The 14,579-nt window shown below is 32.4% G+C and overlaps 1 protein-coding gene and 1 long non-coding RNA gene across 6 annotated transcripts; one reads left to right on the forward strand and one right to left on the reverse strand.

Annotated features, from left to right (window-relative positions):
* Nucleotides 1-3,522: 3,522 nt before the first annotated feature.
* On the reverse strand, nt 3,523-4,978 carry LOC107923079 (uncharacterized). Of its 2 annotated transcripts, XR_001691505.2 has the most exons (4): nt 4,703-4,978; nt 4,328-4,449; nt 4,075-4,128; nt 3,523-3,992 (listed from the first exon to the last, which is right to left on the reverse strand). It is a non-coding gene; the product is annotated as an uncharacterized lncRNA (long non-coding RNA). The 2 variants fall into 2 exon arrangements; XR_005904833.1 differs by having other exon boundaries at nt 3,523-4,128; nt 4,703-4,951.
* A 2,983-nt stretch (nt 4,979-7,961) lies between these two features.
* On the forward strand, nt 7,962-12,901 carry LOC107924417 (CBL-interacting serine/threonine-protein kinase 9). Of its 4 annotated transcripts, none has more exons than XR_001691778.2 (15): nt 7,962-8,344; nt 8,539-8,616; nt 8,721-8,792; nt 8,988-9,095; nt 9,205-9,285; nt 10,343-10,396; nt 10,502-10,627; nt 10,705-10,794; nt 10,909-11,031; nt 11,281-11,388; nt 11,577-11,706; nt 11,808-11,864; nt 12,193-12,267; nt 12,439-12,509; nt 12,596-12,901. XR_001691778.2 is itself a non-coding variant. In XM_016854860.2 (15 exons), the coding sequence occupies exons 1-14, from the start codon at nt 8,153-8,155 to the stop codon at nt 12,505-12,507; spliced, it is 1,350 nt and encodes a 449-aa protein (XP_016710349.2). In that variant the 5' UTR covers nt 7,963-8,152; the 3' UTR covers nt 12,508-12,509; nt 12,596-12,901. The 4 variants fall into 4 exon arrangements, 2 of the variants coding, with proteins under 2 accessions (XP_016710349.2, XP_016710350.2); XR_005904834.1 differs by having other exon boundaries at nt 7,963-8,344; nt 8,554-8,616; XM_016854860.2 differs by having other exon boundaries at nt 7,963-8,344; nt 11,577-11,693.
* The last annotated feature ends 1,678 nt before the right edge of the window (nt 12,902-14,579 follow it).

Genomic DNA, 14,579 nt, shown 5'->3' on the forward strand with positions numbered 1-14,579 from the left:
GCTTAATTTAGAGTAATTAGCGAAAAGGATTAAATTGAATAAGTGGTAAAAGTTTAATTCTAAAACAATAGAAAGTAAAAAGGGTCAAAATGGCAAATATGCCATTAAGTAATGGTTGAGGCGGCATAAATGTATTAAAAAAAATCTAAGATTTTATTTAGATTATATATATTATATAATATTGTATAATTGATTATTATAATTATTAATTGTTATGGTTTTATATTATTATTAGTATTATTATTAAATAAATCAAATAGTAGAGAATTGTATGGTAATAAAAAAATATTGGTATATTTGTAATAAATAGATACATGTGTACTTGTTATAAAATAATTTGTTTACTTAATATTAAACTAATAGATAATTAGATTAAATTAAATTATTGATAATTAAATAATTATATCATAAGATTTTTATGTGATAATTAGATAAAATTATGACAAATGTAGGGTGGTGATATTGGACAAATGTAAAACATGTGTGTGTACAATTGTTATATATATAATTGCTATTAAATAGATATTTATTAATTAGATATAATATAAATTAAATAAAGTAAAAAAATGATAAAGCATAAAATAAATAGAAACTAAACAAACAGAATAGAAAACAGAAACATTCGAAAACAGGGGAGAAAAAGAGAAAGAAAAAGGGAAAGAAAAAGAAAAAGGAAAAACTAGAGATTTGAAGCTTGGAACTTTGATTGCTAATATCGAGCCTGAAGCATCGGCCCAAAAAGGAAAAGGAAAGATCGTCGAGGATTAAATCCGAAGAGAATTTTGGTTTGTATCACTATAACTCAAGCTTTATAATTAATATGTGTTTAATTTAATATGAATGTGTGGTAAGTATTTTTAAGGTAAGTATTTAACGAACTAATAAAATTTGTGATTGGGTATTAAAATTGAGATTGATGCTAAACTGAATTATGGGATACTGAATATTGTTTTGAATACCGAATTGAACCGTGAAATTACTGAATAATGTTACGTATATTGCATTGAACTGTAAAATTTCTAATGAAATGAATTACTGAATTACTATGAAAATTGATCAAAATAATAAATTATAATTAATATTGAATCGAAATGGAAATTGTACTGAAAAATGATTTAAATACCCTATTAACTAGTCGGGCTAGTCGAATATAGTTGGCATGCCATAGGATATGGAAGAGTACGGGTTTTTGCCGGCTTACTGATCAGGCACTTATGTGCTGACTACTGTTATTGTTACCGTTACTGTTACCGATTCAACACTTTGTGTGTCGAATACTGTTACCGTTATTGTTACAGATTCAACACTTTGTCTGTTGAATACTGTTACTGTTACTGCTACTGCTACCGTTACTGATTACTGATTAGGTACTGTGTACCGTTAAGGCACATTGTGCCATACTGGTGTGTTGGTTGGAATCCGTGTATCTGCCGAGTCCGAGTCAAGTTAATAGGGACAAATGAAATAAATCTACTGATAAAACTAAATTTGAATGATATAGTATATGTGAAAGTTGAGAATTGAAATAAAGAAATAAGAATGATATATTTATAATCGAATGATAATATAAAAAGATTGAATTGTTCATTAAGTGATAATAATTGTAATGTAAAAGTATGTGTGTGATTTAATGTATTTAATTATAAACTGAATTATAGTGATACCACTGAGTATATGCATACTCAGCGTACGGTTGTTTCCGTGCGCAGATTGTAGAATTCAAGTATTGAACCAGCATCCAAAGCTAGACCCGACTTCAACAAATTTTTGGTGATATATATTTTCTTTTGGTAATGTGGCATGTTCATAGGATGTATATAAATGTTATTATGTTTTGAATATAAATGGTTTAAAATATTAGTATTGCAAGTCTAAGAATTATAATGAAAAAGTCTATCCATTTCAATTTAATTAGTACAATGATAATTTTAAATTGATATTATATTGATTAAGTTGATTAGAAGGCATTTAGAATTGAAAATGAATGTGTGAAATAAATTGGTTGAATTGGTTATGTTTGAAATAAATATGGTTTAATTGCACGGGGTTTTATGTAAAAATAAGCAGAAATGCTGTCGAAATTTATAAAATAATAATAAAAAAATAATAATAATAAATTGGAGTACTTAAACTAGTCCCGTTTTACTTAAATGTATGATTTAGATTTGAATAGTTCAATATAGGGATTTAGTAATTAAATTATGCTATGAATATTATTTTATTTGTGAATTATTCATAAGTTGTCTGATACGTCTGGTAATGCCTCGTAACTTTGTTCTGGCGACAGTTCGAGGTTAGGGGGTGTTACAGACAGTGCTCAAAGTGCGTTTATTACTGGAAGGCTAATATCTAATAACGTGCTGATAGCCTATGAAATTCTACATACTTTACGTCGAAAGCGAACAGGGAAAAAATGATTTATGGTAGTGAAACTAGACATGAATAAAGCCTATGACAGAGTGGAGTGAGATTTTTTGAAAGCAGTAATGTTTCGTATGGATTTGCAGAGGAATGGGTGTCACTAATCATGAGATGTATTTCAACAGTCTCCTATACAGTCTCCATTAATGGAAGTAGAGGCAGGGTCTTCAAACCTACTAGAGGACTCAAACAAGGTGATCCACTTAGTCCCTTTCTTTTTGTGATTTATAGTGAGGGGCTTTCATCCATAACCAGGCTGGCAATAAGAGAGGGCGAGCTAAAAGTAGTTAAGACTAACAGCAGTGATCCACTTATTATTTGCAGATGATTGTATTTTATTTGGCGAAGCTAAAAAGAAAGGAATAGAGACCTTAAAAAATATTTTAAAGGAGTATGAGAATTGTTCCGGCCAATGTGTGAACTTTAGTAAATCCAAGATTTTCTCCAGCTCTAATATAGCAAAAGGAATCAAAGAAAACATCTCCAATGAAATGGGAGTGAGACAATCAACAAACATGGAAAAATATTTAGGCCTTCCTAACGTGGTAGGAAAACGAAAGAAGGAATCTTTTCAAAACCTGAAAGACAGAATTAAACAAATAATTGAGAACTGGAGTGCACGACTGCTATCTCAAGGGGGAAAGAGGTTTTCATAAAATCAGTACTTCAAGCAATTCCAACTTATGCGATGACATGCTTTCTCCTACCAAAATCACTATGTGGAGAGTTTGAAAATACTTTTGCTCGATTCTGGTGGCAAAAAGGGCAAGGAAGAAAAGGAATTCACTGGTGCTAATGGAAGGTCATGTGCAGCTCGAAAGAGGAGGGTGGTATGGGTTTTAGAAGTATGGCTCAATTTAACATTTCTTTATTAGCCAAGCAAGGATGGAGGATTATTAATAATCAGGATGCTCTTGTTACGCAAGTATTTAAAGCCAAATATTTTTTGAATGATCATTTTTTAGAATCTCGTTTAGGTGATTCTGGTTCTTATGTGTGGAAAAGTATTTGGGCAGCGAAAGCTACGTTGGCAAAGGGACTATGCTGGAGGGCTGGTACGGGTATGAATATATCGATCAATGATGATGCGTGGATTCCAAATGCAGTTAATTTCAGATTATCTACTACGATTAATTATATGCGTAATGTTAAAGTTAATGAGCTAATTGACAGTAATAGATTGTAGAAAAGAGAGTTGATGAAGGATAACTTCGCAGAAGAAGACGCTGAAAGAATTCTCCGAATCCCTTTGGCACGAACACTTGATGATGACTTCCTTATCTGGGGGAGTGAATCGTCGGGTGAATTCTCGGTTCAAAGTGCCTATAAACTATTACAGAGTTGTGATGAAAACTCTAGAGCTTATGCTTTACAAACCATCTACAGGAATTTTTACAAAAAGCTTTGGACTTTGCATTTACCAACAAAAATAAAGATTACAATCTGGAGATTCTCATGGAATTATCTACCTACGAAAGTAAATATGCAGTACATGAAGCTAGCAACTGATACAATTTGTCCCAGGTGTGGTGAAAGAGCTAAAACAATGGACCACTTATTTCGAGAATGCCCTGTTATAGTGGAAGCATGGACAGCATTGACATTACAGCATATTGTAAGGATACAAAACATGGACTTTGTACAGTGGCTTACCTGGGTGTTTAATCAGCTAACCCCTTGTCAATGCTGCCTCTTCTGCTGCGCAATCTGGGCCATATGGGGAGACCGAAATAAACGAATACATGAGAAAACAGTTAGTACTATGAAGGATATTGCAAAGTTCATCAATAGTTACATAAATGAATTTAATGGTTTCGAAAAAAGAGAGTTAGAAAAAACAACAGAACCCAATAGATGGAGACACCCAACTGGCGAGTTCATAAAGATTAACTTCGACGGTGCTTACAATGAAGGTCAAAATTGTTCGGCTTCAGGTATCGTGGCTCGAGATGCGGATGGGACAGTTCTTCTATCCTACTCCGAGATCCACCAAGGTATTGCCTCTGCATTTGTTGCTGAAGCCATAGCCTGTTGGAAAGTGGTACAAATTGGAATCGCAAAGGGATGGCAGTCAATCATAGTCGAAGGAGACTCACTCGCAATAATATAGAAATGCAACACAGAAGGTCAAGATCGGTCATTGATAGGAGCATATATATATGATATCAAACAGCAAATAAAGGAACCCATTAATATCACTTTCAAGCACATATTGAGATCTGCTAATACTATTGCACACATTTTGGCAACAGTAACTCTAAGAAGAAAGGAAGAAATATACCTGGAAAGGGCAGTCTCTGAGAACGCTGAAGAACAAATGAGACGCGAATGGGAGCATGAACCAGATTAGGGAGTTTCTCAGTGGAACAGAGAGAAGAAGAGGAAGCTTCAAAACAAAAGAAAATGAAACGTTCTAAGAGGAAAAAGCTTTCGTCAAAAAAGAAATGAAATGATGGACTGATGGGATGACAGATTTCAGAGAACCTGATTGGGCATTGGTTCGACGCAATAAATGCTATTTTAGACTATTCTATTATAATATCTAGATTTTTTTTCTGGCCATTTGAATTCTTTAGGATCGGTTTTTCAATAATTTTGAATTGTGGGCTGGTTAGGATAATAAGCTTGTATTTAGACTTTGTAGTTTGGTTTATTTTTTAATAATATGAGCCCAATCAGGAATAGTTTCAAAAAAATAAAAATTACCTTAATCAAATTTCAAGGAAATGGTTCACCACTCCATTATCATTGCATTAAATATAAGTCAAATTATATTTAGTTTTTATATTCTATTTTGGTTGGTTTTAATTTTTGAATTTCAGTTCTCATCAAACAACAACAATTAAATCCATTAAATTATATATTATTATTTATTAGTTTCATACCATGCATAAGTTGTCATTGTTCTCCAATTTGATCAATTTTAATTTATATATTTTTTGAATTTCAAAATTTAAACTTAATAATTATTAAATCCAATTATTAAATTGACATGACTTTTTTTTGTGAGTATTATATGGTTATTACACCTGTGCTATTTTGCAACATAAGAATTTGAAAATATTTAACAAATTTGGATATAAAAAAAAAAGGAATAAAACCTATAAAGAGTAAAAAACTAAAATTGAAACTCACAGACAATAGAGGGGAGAGATACGTTAAAAAACAAGGAAGGAAGTGTTGAACAACTTGAGTTGAGCACTGAGCAGTCACCCAAATTCAAAGTTTTAAGAAACCTGAGATGATGATGAGGTTGAAAAGCCCACTTATATGATCCCAAGAACTGAATACTTAATAGTGTAATCTGTGAATGGATTTATATGATCCCACAAGCCCAATAGTTCAAAATATTTAAAGCCTCATTCTTTGATATAACTTTTCATTGCTCAAAACACTCTAGACTTATAATTAGGGATCAACGTATGATCAAATCGAAATAAAATTTTTTTAAGTTAATTAAGTTAACGAATCTTATTTTATCTTCTTAATTCGATTTAAAATTTTCTCGAATCGAGTCGAGTGAGATGGAATTTGAATCGAATCAAATATATTTGTTTGAGTTAATTGTCCTTATAACCACTGCCGCTCACCGTAATCAAATTTATTATTAACGTTTATCCTCTCATAATTTATTCATTACTATTTTATATTGTGTTAACTTTTTTTCTTGCTTAATTGCTTCAATTATCTTCTTATTTTTGTTACCATGTATTTTGAAATTAAAAAATATATTAAATATAAAAAATGTGATTTTTTTAATAAAAAGTTATATTAGAGATAAAATATGAAATTGATACCAATAGAAATTTTTAACACAAATATTTTATAACATCATCAATAATTCAAATTTAATAGAAATTGATAAAGATTCAGTACGATTAAACAATTCAATAATATAAGTAATACAAAATGTGACATTTAATTCAATAATATAAATAGTCAACATATATTAAAAAAATATTTTTAGAGAGTTTTTTAGGATGTGGGAAAATAAAAATTTTAGGAGAAAAATAAAAGAATTTTAGGGGGGCTGGGAGAAGGAAAATAAAATGATTTTATACTTAGTTTATTCGAATTATTTTAATTTGAAAATTTAACTTGAAATTTAAATTTGATTAATTTAATTAGAATTTTTGTTTAATGAATAGAATAGAATTTTAATCATCCTTATCTACAATAATTCACTTATTTATTATGTCCAAATACAATAAATAGAGTGATGACCAAATAATAATAAGTAATAAAGTAGTTCTAAAACGACACGACTTACACGATTAAAATACTGAAGGAATGCAAATAGAGGCAGGACCAAATATGAGTAGTGGATATAGGCAAAAGAATCCCCCACAGGATTCATTTGTGGACACAGTTCCCTGTCCCATCCACTACTTAACTAAGCCCTTCCTTCTACCACATGCTGATCTCCTCAATTCACTTGGAATCTTCCCCGAAACTAGCAATCTTTTATTTCTTTGATTAAAACAAGGCGACAAATTTCTTATTTTAATATTTTATTTATTCATTCATACATTTATTTAATCAGTGAACAAGAAATATGGACCACAGCATTTTCTGAATTATTCCAATAAAAAAATTGAATTATTGATCTATCCTTAGTTATTGTTCAATTACTTCAATACCCTTGTCAATAATGATTTTCCAATAGGGTGTCCCAAAGCCCCTCTGCCTCTTTTTCTATCTTCTACCTATCATTCAGAAGAACAGACGGAATAAAGTAATTTTATCAAATCTAAATTGTTTTGATGGTTGGATCCATCATTTTGAAGAATCTAACCTTTCATTTTATTTTAGTTTAGTTTACTTGATCGTTTGTACATAATTATATTTTTTTAAAAGTATATTAAATTTATGAAAAATGACTGTCAAGTTTTTTTTATTCATCTAAATAAATTTATACTTATTATTAATTGTTTCATTAAATTTAATGAATATTAAATTCTCGTCTTGAGTATGAAATAACCTTGAAACTTTTAATTAATGTTTCTTTTAATAAATCTATAAAATATGAAAAATTAATCATTAAACTCACGAAACTCAAAATATTGAGCGAATTGATAGTCCCATTTTACTATTCCATTAAACGCATGAGTCAAATATTGAAATATATACTACATAATTATTTTATTAAAGTAAAAAACTTTATAAACAGTGCTTCCAAATATTTTTAAAATTTATCATTTTTACTATAATTTAAAAACACATAACATCATTTTAAAAAAAATATAATAATCTAAAATATAAGTATAAGTGAAAAACAATGTTATATTAGAAAAAAAAAACGAATGAAGCATTTAATAAATAAAGATGTTAAAAATGGGATTAAATCCCCATGTGTGTATTTCAATTAATATGTAGTAACCATATATAGATTTGGGACAAGACATAAGAGGGAGAGATTAGTAAATTGGGTGGGTAGCCACGGAAGACACGCGGGGATATTTCTCCACAGATGATAATGTATCCACCTCATCATATAGTGGACCCCGCCCCACCTGATATAACCCATATCCCTTCCATGCCACCCTGCTACTTCCTCTCCCTCGCATTATTAATTATTTGTCCCACTTTCCCTCCCCTTTCTAATCGCCATTTCTGCCACAACCTGAATTTTCAACTTACTACAAGGAAAAAAGAAAAAAAAAAAAAGAGTCTAACAACCAAGGAAAAAATTGTAATCTTGAGATCTGATCGGAAGGTTGAGGACGAGAGAATGAGCTCTAAGAGGAAGGTGTTGCAGGGTAACACGACGAGGACGCGTGTAGGGAAGTACGAGCTTGGGAAAACCTTGGGCGAGGGGAGCTTTGCAAAGGTTAAGTTCGCTAAGAATGTTGAGACCGGCGAGTGCGTCGCCATTAAAATCCTCGACCGTGACCAAGTTCTCCGTCACCGAATGGTCGAACAGGTAAAAACTAAAAACTAAAAACTCCCCTCCCTTCAATCTCCTCCATGGTCCATGCACAAACAACACCAAAAACATTTAAGATAGATCTCGGCCGTCAATAAACATGGGTCTCACTTGTACTTATGATCAAAATTTTGTTGCAAGGTCGTTGGTTAATTGGTTGTGTTAAATCTTTGAAGCCTTAAGATTTTCAGTTTTGTATGGGGCAGATAAAAAGAGAAATATCAACAATGAAGCTTATCAAGCATCCCAATGTCATTAAAATATTTGAGGTAAATAAACGAATCCCTGTCATTAAGGCTGGTTCTGTTTAATTAGCATTGCTCATCAAATTATTTAATTCAGAGTTGTTTGTTTTCTAAATTCTAATGCATAGGTTATGGCAAGCAAGACAAGGATTTATATCGTCATCGAATTTGTTGATGGCGGCGAGCTTTTCGACAAAATTGTAAGGGAATTACCAATAATTTACTTACGGATATATTTATGGTGAAATGAACATGTGTAAAAAAAATTGTAACCCTCAAGGAACCTTGTTCGATCTATACGTATATAAGTGTTAGATCGTCGTTTTCTAATTATACTGAGGGAAGGTAGTCGTTTATTGTGTATGAGGTGTGAAAATAATATTTGATATTTGTAGGCCAAGAACGGGAGACTAAAAGAGGATGAAGCAAGGAGCTATTTTCATCAGCTTATCAATGCTGTTGATTACTGCCACAGTAGAGGCGTCTACCATAGAGATTTGAAGGTTTTCAACTCTTTTTTTTCCCCCCATTAAGTTAACTGATCAATGAGTACTGTTTTCAAAAGTTTTTTTAGACACATATATTTAATAGTTAATTGCTATACGTTTGCAGCCAGAGAATCTTCTTCTGGACTCGTATGGTGTTCTTAAAATTTCAGATTTTGGATTGAGTGCATTCTCGCAGCAAGTTCGGGTAAGCTTGTATTGTTCAGTTATTGAATATAGAATAGGGTAGAGTAGGTCATTTTTCTTATGCCCGTTGACAAGGGTGCGTCTAACTCTCTTAATCAAACCCCTTTGAGTTGGTTGAAAAATATTTCTTTATTACTTTAATAAAGAAACTACATGTAATACATTTTTATTAAAATTTTAAAAAAATATTTTATTAGTTATATACTTATACAATATATTGTATTTGATTGAGTTATCAGTTAAATTGAAAAATAATTAAAACCCTTTTCAATTATAAAGTAATAAATATTATCTATAAAGTATTTTTAATTTATTATGATTTTCAAATTGCATCAAATTTATCAATTCAGTTAAACTCTCATTTGGATTTTTTTTTTCATTCGTATTGTTGATGTATATTTTTTAAAAATATATTTCTACTACTGTTAGCAAATGCTAATTACCCATAGAAGACATTCTATGATATTTATTTAGAAGAGTAAAAATTATTGTTGATCCAACCTTATTTTAGTTAGTACCGTTGTTATAATAATGAAAAAAATGTGGGTTTAAGAGTATTTAATGGTGTAAATTTTAATTATTTAAGGGCTTGAGAGGCATGGATAGGGATTGAAATTGAATAAAAAAAAGTAAAAATTATCAAAAAGAAAAGAGAAAAAACCCTCAAAATTCCAAAAATATCGCCCGCATGGCTAAAGAAATACACTCTTGAGCTTTGTTATACTTTTTCTAAGGGGGCTATCTTTTTTACAGAGATGCCTAATAATTCTTTCATTTTAACAAAAAAAAAAAAGAAGAGTCTCGATGTAAAGGAAAATTTCCATATTAAAAAGGAGAGGAAAATATTAAGAAGATATGATGGAATTCATATGGCGAAACGAAAAAAATCCATTTATAAACCAATAATTTGTATGGGAAAATGGTTGAAACAGATGGTCAAGGCATTTAGTTGGCAGTAACATCTTATAAATGTTAACTATCAATAATGAAGGAAAAGAAAGAAAGCTCCATGTCTAGTAGTGTAATCTTTTATTTTCTTTGACACGTTGAAAATGTAGGAGGATGGGTTGCTTCACACTGCTTGCGGGACTCCAAATTATGTTGCTCCGGAGGTTTTCACTCATGAACTCATAGAAAATAATTAGCTGTATTGCTGCAACTCTTCTTTTTTTTTTTTTTTTCCTTTTCATTCTGCTATCTGATATTTTTATTTTCAGGTGCTCAAAGATAAAGGTTATGATGGTACATCATCTGATATTTGGTCTTGCGGAGTTATTCTCTTTGTTCTCATGGCTGGTTATTTGCCTTTTGATGAGCCAAGCCTTATAGGCTTGTATAAGAAAGTAAGTACCCTCCAGATTTGGCTTGTCTTTTTAGATGAGAACTTCATTAAAATTGTTTGTACCTTGATAAATTTCAGATCTGGGAGGCTTCTTTCAGCTGTCCATCATGGTTTTCATCTGGTGCTAGGAATTTGATTAAGCGTATTCTTGATCCAAACCCTCTTGCCGTAAGTTTCAATTCAATTCATCCTATGAAACTTTGTGATTACTTGCAATCTTTGATCTCAGTATAAGCTTTAACGCGTGCATTTTGGTTGAATTCTGCATGTTCTTCTTGGCAGCGTATAACTATTCCTGAAATTCTACAAGATGAATGGTTCAAGAAAGGGTACAAGCCACCAAAATTTGAGCAGGATGAGGATGTAAATCTTGATGACATAGATGCTGTCTTTAATGACTCAACTGTAAGACATTTTATATTCTGTCTGTTTTGTTGCTCTGGGAAAAGAGGTCCATTCTAACCAAAATCCCTTGCAAGCACTTTTGAATGTCGGCGGATCAACTTTTTTGTCCTGAACTTTTGAACATTGACCCTTTAAACTAGTTTTGTTGTTGTTGTGTGTCCATTGCTTTGGAAACTATGTAACCTAAATGAAAGATTAATAAGAGAATAAATTTCATCTAATGCTAATTATGGTTTTTTTGTTGTGCAGGAACACCTTGTAACAGAAAGGAAAGAGAAACCTGTGTCAATGAATGCTTTTGAGCTTATCTCTAGGTCACAGAGCTTTAGTCTTGACAAATTGTTTGAGAAGCAGTGTGTACGTAACTAAGATCCCTTTGGCTTTCCTTGTATGATATTGTGTTAATCGTAGAATTTGAACATTTCTCTCTGTCAAATATTTCTAGCCTTCATCTCCATTTTCCCTCCTCTAATTATTAGAAAGTATTTCTTATCTAAGTGTGTATATATATTTTTTTCCTTTTCTGGTTTGAATTGAAACTGCAGGGTTCTGTGAAGCCAGAAACCAGTTTCGCTTCCCAACGCCCTCCTAATGAAATTCTGTCCAAAATTGAGGAAGCTGCAAAACCTCTGGGCTTTAATGTTCACAAGCGAAACTACAAGGTTTGCTTTATAGGTCGGGCAAGCTAAATTTCTTGCTTATTCAAAACATCTAGTTCAGATGTTTATAACTTCTGTTTCAACTCTCATGCGTTTGTTCTGCTGGTTTTGGCACAGATGAAGTTGAAAGGTGACAAAAGTGGGAGAAAGGGCCAGCTTTCTGTAGCTACAGAGGTATTGAATTTGTAGCCAGTCAGGCCCCTTTTTAAGTTCGGTTGAGCGCAATGAAAAATTTACTGTTTATTATCTAAATGAAAGCGCATTAGTTACATATTTCTTATTTAGAGACTACATCATTTTGGATAATGTTGCCATGGGATTAGCAAATAGCAATACTGGATTATGACGACCCAGATATTTTAGTCTGAAGCTTGGTATTGTACCAGGTTTAGCTTAGATAGCATTTTCTAAACTACCCTTCAAAGCATTTGAAGATGTTATTAAGATCTTTGATTATTCCATATCTGAGGAACATGTAAACCTAATTGCTCTTCGATCTCAGGTGTTTGAGGTGGCTCCCTCCTTACATATGGTGGAGCTTCGTAAAACTGGTGGTGACACATTGGAGTTTCACAAGGTACAGTTGCTTTTAATTTTAGCTTTGTTGGTGAGAAAATGTTTCAGTAATTCAGTTTAACAGGAATTTTTCTTCCATTTAAATTTGTCCCAATTGAGTTTATGTGCAGTAAATAATAATATGTTGAATATGTAAGTTAAACTCATATGCAAGTTGTTGTGTGAATGACAGTTCTATAAAAGTTTTTCGAGTGAACTGAAAGATATAGTGTGGAAATCGGGGGAAACTGCAGAAGCGTAAAGGTCATCTCTCTTGCTCCCTGCTTTATGTTATCATCGTACTGACTAATGAGCAAAATTTACTGACTTCTTGTAATTTGGTTGCGCAGGTCACAACAAAGCCTCGTGTGTATACTGTTGGGAAGATGAGTGGACTAGATGCCCCAAAACGCGTGAGGCGCTTGGTTCATTGCCTTTTTTTAATTTCCTTTAGGGAGTAATCAAATCCATTGAAATTTTGCAAACATCTAGCCCAGCTATATTGCTGTTCATCAAATGGAGAAATGCTCTGTTTGTTGCTCTATTTCTGGAAGATATTCCCCTTTTTTATATTAAACTAGAAAGTTTTGGAAAACTAAAAGACCTCGGACATTAGTTCATAGTTTAAGTGGTTCAAAACAAGGAAGCTTTTGCTATATGATGCACTTCGTTTCAGAAAAATAGAAAAGATTGAAGGGAAAGAACAGAGAGAGAAGTAGAGAAGAAGAAGATTCATTTAGCAATTTATCATAATTGTCTACTTACTCGCACCAACGCTAAAAATGGAAGAAAAATGGCAGTTACATGAATCGATTAGGGAAGCTGTTACACTACAACAATAATTCCCAAGCAAAAACTCACCCTTTTCACTAAAGAATTAAATGCACCGTTTCACCGAACACGGTTTACTAAAACGCAACGCATTACTAACCTACTTAACTAACTTGTTTTTGTCTTACTTTCCCCCCCCCCAAAAAAAAGATCCATGTCCTCAAGGATCTAAAGTAGGAAATATCTTTTGCAGTCCACTCCTTCAGCATGTCGGTGATTGCCCGATTCCGTTTCTTGACCATGTGCCTTTCTGGGATACGAGTAGACTTTTTAAGCAGAGCCCTATTAGTACCAACTACTGGAAGAATAGATTGAACATGAGTTTTCCCAACTCGAGGGTAGTTGGAACCTATACGCCACCTTCCCTACCTTGGCCTTAATGGCAAAAGGACCAAAGTACTTAGGAGATAGCTTTTGGTTCAACACTTTTCTGACAGTATGCTACCTATATGGCTGCAAATTGAGATACACGAACTCACCTACTTGGAACTCTTTCTCACTTCCATTTTGATTTGCTAATTGTTTCATCTGTCCTGAGCCTTCTAAGATGAAACTGGAGTAGCCTTCTTGCAATTTCTCTTTGCTGTAAGCTCCTATCAACACTATCGACTGATGATGCACCAGCCAAGTAAGGCAAATGCTGAGGAGGGGCCTGCCCATATAAGGCCTCGTATGGTGTAATTTGGATTGCTAAGTGAAAAGTGGAATTGTACCACCACTCACCAAGAGGTAACCATGACATCCAATCTCCTGGTTTCTCACCAGTCATGTATCACAGATAACTTTTCAGGCACCTTATAATACCCTTTATCCAACTTGATCGTCGGGTCCAAGTCATAAGATGCTATGATTATTGTTGGAGCAACTACGAGCAATCATACACCATTCAACCATTTAAATATGTAAATAAGCATTAAATGCATTCACAACATGTCCCATAATCATTTTTGGGTCTCACACGAGTTCATGAAAGTTCTTTTACTAACTCGAATATGAATTAGGACCAGAACGTAATATTTTTAAAATTCTCAGACCGACAACACGACGACCTCAAAGCTTTCTCGTCACGGCGTCGTCATCTCAGTGAGTTACGTCACGACGACATGTATGTCCTTTGTAGGTCAAGTCCTTAAGTTTTTGGTAGAATTAAAAAAATAAAACTTTCACTAGAAATAATAATGTGTTGAAGGATTTGTTGATTTTGATTTCTTTAAAAAATGAGTTTATCTCTCCTCAACAATTGTAAAATTTTATTTTGACCTCTTAAAAAGTTTTTTTTTCAATTTCGGCTCGAGTTTCAATTTTGGTGCATCCTTGCTTCCATCATTTGTTTTTCTTTCTAATTTTACCTCTTGTTTTACAAATTGTCCAAGGTGAATTCAAAAATTATTTTAGGAGCCGAAATTAAATTATGTATTTTATGCTTTTTAATGGGAGAATAACAAATCAGATTTTTCATTCTGATTTTAGTGTTTTTAGTTTTATTTGAATTTTTTTAAGAGG

This window comes from Gossypium hirsutum, chromosome A11 (assembly GCF_007990345.1).
Source record: "Gossypium hirsutum isolate 1008001.06 chromosome A11, Gossypium_hirsutum_v2.1, whole genome shotgun sequence".
Lineage (NCBI taxonomy): Eukaryota > Viridiplantae > Streptophyta > Magnoliopsida > Malvales > Malvaceae > Gossypium > Gossypium hirsutum.

Bases quoted from the DNA above. Each gene is read 5' to 3' on its own strand.
- LOC107924417 (XM_016854860.2), top strand. From the start codon at position 8,153: ATGAGCTCTAAGAGGAAGGTGTTGCAGGGTAACACGACGAGGACGCGT. The intron at 8,617-8,720 runs GTAAATAAACGA...TCTAATGCATAG, and splicing joins ATGTCATTAAAATATTTGAG to GTTATGGCAAGCAAGACAAG. The intron at 10,397-10,501 runs GTTTTCACTCAT...TTTTATTTTCAG, and splicing joins CAAATTATGTTGCTCCGGAG to GTGCTCAAAGATAAAGGTTA.